The 10091-nt window shown below is 53.8% G+C and overlaps 1 protein-coding gene across 1 annotated transcript in view; it reads right to left on the bottom strand.

Moving 5' to 3' along the window:
• Positions 1–7271, bottom strand: part of RNF115 (ring finger protein 115) — a gene marked incomplete at its 5' end in the record, with an annotated part of 7994 nt that extends 723 nt beyond the window's left edge. The window contains 6 exons of the mRNA XM_009709582.1: positions 984–1077; positions 2801–2873; positions 3058–3129; positions 3656–3867; positions 6092–6143; positions 7213–7271. Coding sequence (XP_009707884.1) covers positions 984–1077; positions 2801–2873; positions 3058–3129; positions 3656–3867; positions 6092–6143; positions 7213–7271 — 562 coding nt within the window. The remainder of the gene's footprint in view (positions 1–983; positions 1078–2800; positions 2874–3057; positions 3130–3655; positions 3868–6091; positions 6144–7212) is intronic.
• Between the last annotated feature and the right edge of the window lie 2820 nt (positions 7272–10091).

Raw genomic sequence — 10091 nt, 5'->3', positions numbered from 1 at the left:
GGTCCCTCTTCCTTCGCACCAAGGCCATGACGGTAACGCCGATGTCCCGGCCGCAGGCAGCGGGGAGACCCAGCTCCCAGCCTCCCTCGCCTGCCAGGCTGCACGGCACACGCTCTGTCCGTTCACACAGGCGAGACCCAGCATTACAGCATGGAAATTCAGATGCTTCTTGGCTTCCCAGACAAGAAGAAGAGACTTGGGTATATAAAAAGCACCAGACAAAAATATCTGTTGTGGAAACGGCTTTTCTAATCAAACAGTTTGTCTTAACGGAGCATTTTAGTTTCCAGGAATAGAGCAGCTCGGAGGGAAAGGGATCCTTTGAGCAGCCTTCAGAGACAGCCTTCTGCAAACACGGGGGGAAAAAAACAATCATCCCTGGGAGGAGCTAATTGCAAAACCATAAACGTTAGGAGAAACCCACAGGTCTTCACTGCAAGAACCTGCGAGTTGTACACGACGTTTCCAGAGTAATTCGGCAGGAATACGTTCAGAGCCGCATCTACCAGCCCTGCTGCGAGCCAGTTGGAAAGGGAAGAGAGCAACGCGCCAAGCCCAGCTCTAACGAGACTGTAACCGACGGCGCAAACGGAAGATTTTAGGAGGTGGTAAAGCGATCGGGGGGTTGGTAGGCCAAAAAAGGCAGCGCTTCGGGACTGCGCAAACGCTGCGGAACCAAGAAGGTTTTTGCCGATGGCCTGAATTGGTGGAGATCTGAGAGTCCCAGGAGAACCGAACACCCGAGGCGACGGCAGCCGCAAAGCTCGGGATCTGCCGGGCTGGAAGACATGAGCGTTTCCAGCCGCAGCCTAGGTGGGAATTCAGGAGGACGGAGCCTTCTGCCCGCCCTGCATCAGCCAGGGAAGCGCAAGGACACAGCAAAGAGGCTGAGGTGTAGCAGGGGGAGCGGGCGAGATGAGGATGCGTACGTCAAAGCATCAGGAGACAAGTGACATCGGACAGCGGCAACCGATTTCACCTACCGACTTGTTCCTGAGTTACTGTCACTGTCGGGAGAGATGAGATCTTCTCTTTGTCGGCTGGAGGTGGTCCCGTGTTTTCCAACTGCCCCAAGAGCTGTGGAGAAGAAAACACGCCGCGCTCAGGAGCAGGGACGCGGTTTTGCCGTGCAGAGCCTCGTCGTACAAAGATGGAGCACGGAGAGCGCTCCATCCCAGAACCAGACAACCAGGACGTCTCTGACCTCGTCCTAAAGCCTCTGAAGTGCCAGACATCGCCAGCTTCCCTCGCCAGAAAACATCCCTGCCGCCCAACCCCAGGAGCAAGCTCAAGCCCTTTCATCCTAGTCCAGATATTCAGTGCCCAGGTGACCGTTCCCTCCTCCTCCGTAACATTTTTGCTGTCCAAACCTTCACTTTCCTGCCTCTGATCTTGACAATCCCACTTCTAACATCGCTGCCCTCCAGACATTTTCTCTGGCATCAACGGTTGGGAGACTGAAGGGCCTGGGTGGGAAGGGAGACGTTGCCACGGACATGGGAGAGGGTGCTAAGCTACGAGGAGGAACCTCATACTGCAGAAACAAAGGGGACTGAGCACCTTCCACCTCTCCCAGGGCTATAAAGAGAAGCAGCTTTAGTCGAGTACCCCCACCAAACCAAGGAGCAGCCGTACCAAAGCCCGCGCTCCCGTGACTCTGCGCCTCCTGCGTGGGGTCTCTGACATTTACCACGCGCTGAGCTCGAGCCGCAGCGACGGCGCTGACAGCACCGCTTTTCCTAGTGTTATACTTTCGTGACTCATAGGAATTTTATACTGTTAAGACCCAGATTCACCCAGCAATCAGCTCAAACAGGTTCAAGTAGGGTCAGGGAGAGCGCAGAGAAGCATTGGTAGGAGCCTCAATTAACTCTGAAGGCCTAATTAAGATGCCTGGGATGACAAGAAACCCCGAGACGGACAGGGCTGCCGCTCCAGAGTCAGGGGAGAGCGGAGCGGAGCTGCATTTCCAGCCCAAATCCGAATTGCGATGCCAACCCCAGGGCACTGTGCTCGCCGAGGCTCGCTCTGCTCTGCTGGGTGAGGGGCGGGAGGAGGAAGGGGCTGTCTCGGAGCGGCCGTGTGGGCTGCAGAGGCGTTTTAGGAAGCGGTGAGTAAGGAGGGCGAGGCGGGTGTGCGATGCAGCCTGGGAAGCCGGGGGCTACTCATGAATGGCAGCAGATGGCTTTGGCAGAAGCTTTTGGGAGGCGTCAGCATGACAAAACCAGCCAAATTAGCCCTCAGTAAAGCATCCGCCTGCTCTTCCCTCCCATCCCCGTGATGCCAACACCCTGGAAGGGACTGTGGATGGAGAGGCCGGACACCCTCAGTCCTCAAAGGAGCCAGACAATGCTTCCAGGGAGCGGACTCGACTCATCCCTCCACAAACCACAGGAGGAAATGGCTCACGGCTGCAAATTCCTGAACCGGGCAAGAGACCCGGGGCCGACGTTGGAGGTTTTCATCTTCAGCCTCTGCTGAGCACATTTGTGAGGCACCTGCAAGCCTTACACCACGTGGGTTGACAAAAGAGGTGAACTAAGACACCGTATTTCCACAGGAACAAGGTCCGAACCCCGGTTCCTAGACCCTCTGAAGAGGCCGGGCGCAAGCAACCGCCAAGCCAGAGACCGATGCTCTGTTCGTAGTCCTCAGCCGAAACCCAGGGCTCGTCTCGAGCAGCGGGACTGACCAGAGAGGAGCACACACACACAAAAAACCCCAACTTACAGGCACAGATCCAAGCCCAGAGCAGCCAGCTCGGGCCTTTCTCCACCCAGGCACATAACGAGGGTCTTACCTGGGTGACGATAGCATCAAGGCCGCTCTGTCCCCAGGCGTAGTCCCCAGGATTCGAGTGCAGCATGCCACTCCTGCAGACGGGAGCAGAGAGTCAAGGAAATGGTTTCACCCACCCCAAAACAGCTCTGAGGTTTGCACAATCCTCCCAGAGGAGCCACGCTGGGGAGAGGGAGCTCCCGGGCACCAGACCACTGCTGTTTACTGGTGTGGACAGCCGTGATCAAAGCCATGGTCTATACCAGGCTTGCTACTCACCAGGAAAAAGGGTGTTGTGAGCCAGGAATCGCCGAGTTTGCAAAAAACCCCGCAAAGATCTGCTGTATTATTCTAAAGAGGGAGGAATTGAAAGAGAAAAAAAAGAAAAAGAACAAGTTGAGCAAACAAATCAATGGCAGCAGCAACAGTTTAGCAAGAACGGGCAGCAAAACACGAAATACCGCTCCAAGGGACCGTAGCCACGTTGCTGCAAGACTCCCGCCTAGGTAAATCCCTCTGCAGAAGGGCAAGCCCCGAGACAGAGGCAGAGGGCGCAGGAAGAAGGGATGCTAACTCATCAGAGTGTGGGAGGGCTGGCAGAGGAAATGACTGAGTTTCCCGAGCACCGACTCGTTTCCCTGCAGCGAGGGTTGGCACCGGTACAGGCAAAGCCCACCGTTCCCACCACGCAGCTTCGATTCGTGCCGAGGGGGGACAAAGGACAGAGCATCTGATGTGAAAACCCACATTTTCGGGGTTCAAGGGTCACCTACCGTAAGTGCCAGGATCCCCTTTTGTCAGGTTCCTCCCCAAGATCCCACATTTATTCCACTGATGGGGGACGGAGACACTTCCAGGGGGTAATTTAGGCACTTACCCTTCGATAGCAGGAGACCTGTCGGGGCGCGAGCTGCCTCGGGATCTGTACCTCCGCGTCATGGGCAATCGCGGGGGTCGGCTTGGTCCCCAAAGGTCGGCGTGGGCTTGGTGGCCCCTCTCGTTGTCCCTGCTGTCTTGATCCAGTGAGCTGCTACTCAGAAAGGGTCTGAAGTCAGGAAAGAACATTGTGTGGTCCAAATGGTCCCAAAGCTGAAGGGGAGAAAAGGGGAGACACAAAGCGCACACAGCTCCGTCACTAATCCCGGTGACAACATGGAGGCAGGGAAGTCCACCTCGATAGAAATTCATATGGTTACCATGGCTCCCAGCAAAAAGTCTGGCAAAAACGGTTAATTATAGCCCAAACTAACCAGATGTACCACCCCCAGGAAGACCAAGGCGTCAGTTCTTTCCTGCTACGTACGGATCCCAACAACATCTGCTTTGTTAAACCACACCAGGGCACGGTGAGGGTTGGTCTCTCTCTCTCTCTCTCTCTGCGTCCAAGGGCTGGGATTTGAGGAAGGAGAACGCTGGACACCCAGGTCCCACATCCGTAGGCTCACCGAGCGCCCTGGGTCCTCGTAGCCACAGGTGGCAAGCGGATGCAGCCAAAAGAAGCCAAGCACGACCCCCAGAAGGAGGGTTTGTCTCTCTGGTCACATCCTCCGGTTCAGCGTACGCAACACAGCAGAACAGAGCAGCACGAAACGGCAGATAACGAAAGGTCTCTCACACGTCACGCTGTTTTTAAAGTATGGATTAAAGGAAGAGCTGAGGAGGGCACTGAAAATTTATGATGTTGGTTTATGGAAAAAAACCCAACAATAAAACAAGGAGCATCAGACAAGAAACCCACGGGGGAGCAAGCTGCTGCTCACGCTCGATACGCCAGGGCCAGGCTCCGCACTGCAAAAGCGATATTGGAAGGAGCAGCGCCCTTGGATTTACTGCGGGAATTAAATGCTACAGAGCGTAACACGAGGGCTGTTCTTCTCTGATTGGTACTAGACCCTCATCATGTGTTATGACATGATCAGAGAGGCTTAATTTCCATTTCACACCAAATTAGCTGACTTTTTTAAAGTCTCCTGCCTCGCCTGGTTCAATCTGGGTATCAGAGAAAAGGGAGAAGTCAAGTTTATGACCTGCTCTCTGAATTAACACCCCGCAGACAAGAGTTTTGCTTGTTCTCCTGCTGGTTATGATCAAGATAGAGCTCTGCCTGCCTGCAGCCGCACCGCTGAGAAAAGACTTTCATTTATTATTAATCCTAAAAGCCATTTAAATTTACATAGCGCCTTTCATGCAGAGGCATCCCAAAGCTCTTTGCAGACCGACATGTGGGCTGTAAGACGAGATCGCTTTATCTCACTGAAAACACGGGCATTTCTGGGCTGCGGCACTGGGAAGGAGCAACAGAAAGGCAACAGCTTTTTGCAGAAGACAAACGGATCCGGCTGAAGAGGAGGGGAGGAGAGGCAAACCAGCCGTACGCGGGGACCGCGGAAGCAAACGGGAAGGGATCCAGATCCGAAACACAAAGCTGCAGAGGAATTTCAGCTATTTGGTGACCCCGTTTCTGGCACTGAACTGAGTGGCTTTGCCGCAGCACACGAAGGAGGGCTCGGCAACAAGACAGACCCCCAAATCTACCCAGGGGCCGACGAGCTGCGACTCAAGACATCGGGGAGCTCTCCTGGCAGGACCGAGGAACGGTTAAAACTCCTCAAGAATAACCTGACCTCTGAGCAAGGCTTTGCTGGCGGAGGAGACGCACAGAAATTTTATTTCCATCTGTTTTACGCAGCTCAGCTGAACTCCGGACGGGAAATAAGAGCCCTGAGGAACGGAGCCTGCCATCGGAGTCTAAATCCACCCTGCCTTCCCTGGGGTCTGGAAGAGGAGCCACGAGCCCAGGGTGACTCAGGCGTTCGTGGAGCTCGACTCAGGCTCTCGGCACGTGAGACTTCATCTCTCACTGCCCAACAGCCCCTGCTCTGAGGTCCACACGACTGAATTACAAGACACGAGACTTTATTAGGAGTTTGGGGTTTTTAGATAGCTGCATTTCTGGTAAAACTCGGAGCAGCAATGGGCAGGGAGGAAAGGGCAGGCAGGCAACACCCTCCCCGGCTGGCTGAGCGTCACCGACGCACGTCCCAGCACCAGGGGCCAGGGTGTCTTTCTAGCATCCTTCTTTTCCTGCCCTGCCCAGTGAGCAAATCTCTGGCAGGTCTCAACCCTCGCAATGTCAACAGTCTCCTCAAAATTTGCCAAGTTCCTGAAAACTCTTAGGAAGATCAGTCGTCCTTTTTGCAAGGCTGTAGGCGAAGATGCCCTGACATACTGCAGTCAGAGTCAAGACTGAAAACCTCTTCATGGCTACAGGTTTTTTTAAAAATAAAAAAAAAAGCAAGACAGCAAAACTCACCTCTGCAAACTGTGTGGACGGGCTGTCGTCTATGCCGCTGCCATCTAGAAAACTGCAGAAAAACAGGTGAGTGAGAGCAGGTCAGAAATCAGCTCCCCTTCCAGGGTTAAACACAGACGGGAGCAAGATGGTTCCTGTATGGTCTGAGAGAGAAAGGGATGAGCAAACAGAGCCTGCCTTCGTGAACACAGCCGAATAACTCCTAGGGACAGAAAGGACTATTGAAGTTAAAAGGCTCTTTTATGTGCCAGCATACTACGCACAACCAGTTTCTAATTCTCCGGACCCTGGAAAAGCCCCCTAAGAGGAGGCATGTGAGACGGAGCATCATCATTCTGCTAACAGGACCCCTCCAGGCTTGCCTTCAGCGCCGGGTGTACACCTATATTGAAGAAGAGGACGTAGGGTGACATGAAGTCATCTCCCCAGGCACACCCAGCCCCAGGTCCCTGCTGTGGCAAGTCTCAGATAGCAAAGGTTCCCGTAATCACCGCTGCCCTTGCATCTCGCTTAGCCCCAACCCAAATAAAGCACTTTTCTCAGCAATTACTCAAGCCCAAATAGTGTAAGTGCTGACCAGGCATCATTTGGGATCCCTAATTTGCCGGCACCGTGTTCCGCTGGGTGACCGATGACCGAATCGGTGCTCCCAGAGAGAAAAGGTGTTTCTTTCTCTCTTGGCCTGAGCTGTGTGACTGGGGAGGCGGTCAGGAGACAGAGGAAGAAAGAAAGGTACTGTGAATCACTGAGATTTGGGTTTGATTCCCCAAAAAACCAAACCCAATCTTTTTCACTCTACGAGACCAAAGAAACAGGCGTTAAAAAGCTGTAAGTGCTTTTGCTCATGGGACCTTGTAGAGCCTTAAAGCACAACTCCCATCTTCTTGGAAGTCCTCCCCAAACCCCTCCACGTGGCTGCAGCAGCAGACCGATGGGCACTTGTATTTTCAGTCTCAATATACAAGTCCAAATTCACAATAATACATGAGCTTTTCTTTCGCATTCCTTATTTCATCCTTGTTGTCCACAGTTTTTAAGAGGCTTTACACCAGGCATCTTCTAAACCCAGAAGAAATGTTAAGCGCGTGGTAACACAAGCGGTGCATCGATGTGTACGTTACCTGGAATCATCTGTGACTTCCTCGATAAAGCCAGACTCACATCTCGGGCAAGTGTACTCCTGTAAAGACAGAGGAAGGTGGGTTTAGGCACCAAGCACTTCGCTTGTGATTTCAGGAAAAAGACAGAGCTCAAAAAGTTAAACGCCAGGAGTCTAAGGTGGACTCCTGATCTTCACCTCCCCGCAAAGGCACTCTGCAAGACCAGAGTTTCGGTTTCATTAAGAGGATTTCAAAGGCCGGTGATTACAGCAGATATTATTAACCCCCAGCGACAACCGTGGAACAGAAAAACACCCTTATCAAGATCACACAAGGTTAGCGGCAGATTGAAGAAAAATAAATTAAAAAAAACCCAACACACCTACAGCCTCAAGCCTGTCCGGATAACGACATTTAAGAAAAGAAACATTTACGAGCCTGCTGCAAAGCACCCGAACACGGCCAGTTCCCAGCCCCAGTGACGGAAAGCGAGTCACTTCAATTAAACTGGTGTCAGAAAGCCGATGAGTTGCCAGTAACGCAGCTCCGGCGGGGAGCGGGACTCGCTGCCGCTCGCACCCCGGGGCAGATGGCTCTCGCAGGGAGCTTACAGAGATGCTCTGCAATTCTCAGAGCTAGAAAAGAAATATTTTTTTTACTATTTTCCGCCAAACCGCTTTCATAAACGGGGGCTCCATACGGAAGCCAGGCTTGCCGGCTATCGATCACCAGTATCACCTCCCAGCCAGGACGCCATCCCTTTACCAAGGGAATGATTTGGGCTGCAGAGAAGGGAACACACAGCCCCAGGGTTGCTTTCCCTGGCACATCACCTGGATAAAAAGCAGTTCCTCCCAAGGCTGCAAAATTCCCAATCCAAAAGGCTCAAACGTGCGCCTTTCCCACTGCCGGCTCCCTCCGAGCCCAGGTGCTGCTGGACCAGTAGCAAGGTGCTGGGCACCAGTAAAGCAGGATGGAGGCGGATGGGTTTGCGCTGCGCTTGCAAAGCTTTTAAGCATGGGAGAGAGGAAACTGGATAATCCAGAGGCTTCCCTGCTCCGGAATATTCTGCTAGGGCCATCAAAGGGAGGATAGCAAGAAGCTGGAGCACGGAGCACAGAGAAAAAGGCACCTCTGGGTCCACCTTGGGGCAGTGCCCCAAACTCCGGGCCCTAGGGACACCCCCCCATCACCCCCTTATCCATAAGGAAGGGGGAAAACCTCCCGCAGCCCCTCTGAACTCCTCAGCCCAGGCTCAGCTGGTGCTGCAGAAGGGCAAGTTCTGTGTACAAGGCGGGGGAGCCACTCTGCCGCCTCCCCACCCCCAGCCCTCCTCAAAAATCAGCCAAAGGAGAAAAATTCAGATCTCCCTTGCGGTCCCTCACCCCCCCTGGGGTGTCACCAAGCGGGGACAACCCTGGCCAGGGGTAAACACGGACACAGGGAACATCAGCCAGGGCTTGCGCCAGCAGGGAAAAGGGAAGAAGGGCTCCGTCCTCGTGACTACGTCGGCACAGCAACACCCCTTTGCCAGCTATTTATCCAGCAGGAGAAACAAAAGGAATTCTCCCCAAAACGCGAGCACCCTTCCCATCCTTCACCTGAGCTAAGGGCACATCCCGCCGCAGGACCACGCGGCGATCCCGGCTGCGGCACCGGGGAGCGGAAGAGCTGCCGGAGCTTCTGGGAGCAGCGGGGAAGATTTTTTTTAGGAGGAGGACAGTTTTCTCTGTTTTCATTGCGAGAGCCCTCGTTTTGTCCCAGAGCTGTGGATCGGCTTCAATTTTGGGGCAAAACATTGCCAAAACCAAAAAGCACCCCCAGATCCTCCCTCCCCAAGCCCATCTCGCTGCAGGAGACGGAGCACTCCCAAAACCCACGCTTCGGGCAGGGATCTTTCCAACCCGTGATTTGTGGGGCCTCTGTCCAAAAATAAAGCCCCCTGATAAAAGCCTTGTTTTCTTTACTCACGCTTCCCAGACCACAGATAAAAACCCCACCAGCATCCCGTGAGCCACAGCCTCGAGCCCTCGGCGTCAAATCCTCCTACCTAGACCTGCAGCCGGACAAGGAAGAGGAAAAAATAAGACGAGACACCCAAGCCAGCGGCACAGCCGTCGCTCCAGCTCCTGCCTTTGAACTCCAAGCACGTCGCTGAGCTCGAGGACCGATCGAATTCCCGGCGCAGCGTTACCGGAGCTGGGGCACAGGTGAGCCCTCTCCCAGCCCTGTAACACAACGCCTTTGCAGAGCCAGCTCCAAATTCACCCACGTCTTGGGGATTTTTGCTTTCATGAAACGCAAACTTCGTCTTCCCATCGCCATCCAGCTCGGTACCATTTTCCCACTGAATCTCTTTCCCTGGGAACGGCACATAAGCCCTCTAGACACCTTAATTCATCTAATTTTGCCTTTTTCCACCCTCCCAAAGCAATGTGTTAGCCTGCAATGTTTACCAGGTGCAGGGGTACCTCGCTTGCCAGCTGGAGCGGCTTCAGAGACGGAGAAGAGTGCGGCGGGGGTCTGCCCGCAGCAGCTCCGCTCCCAAAACGTGCGTGACACCCCAGCGTGCGACGGGAGAGGCCAGGCACAGGTTTTTACAAAGGCCCATTTAGGCAGCCGAACATGTGGTGTATTTTCAAAAGAGCTCCAGCCTTGAGTATAATGGGAACTGATGGGTAATGAGCTCTTCGAAAGAAAAAAGAAAAAAAAAATCATCTGTCTGGGGTTTTCGGCTTTGCGTCCCTGAATTGTAAGGCGAACGAGAATAGATGCGTGCGTGTGAAAGAGGAATGTGCGCTGCTCAGTTCTGCGTAGGAGGAAATTGCGGGGCTAAATGCCACCACGGAGAGCAAGTCCGGGAAGGCACGGACCCATCTCCGAGCAAAAATTAAAAATTA

The sequence above is a fragment of the Cariama cristata genome, unplaced genomic scaffold, assembly GCF_000690535.1.
Source record: "Cariama cristata isolate BGI_N322 unplaced genomic scaffold, ASM69053v1 scaffold28511, whole genome shotgun sequence".
NCBI lineage: Eukaryota > Metazoa > Chordata > Aves > Cariamiformes > Cariamidae > Cariama > Cariama cristata.
This window is presented reverse-complemented; position numbering and strand designations above follow the sequence as displayed.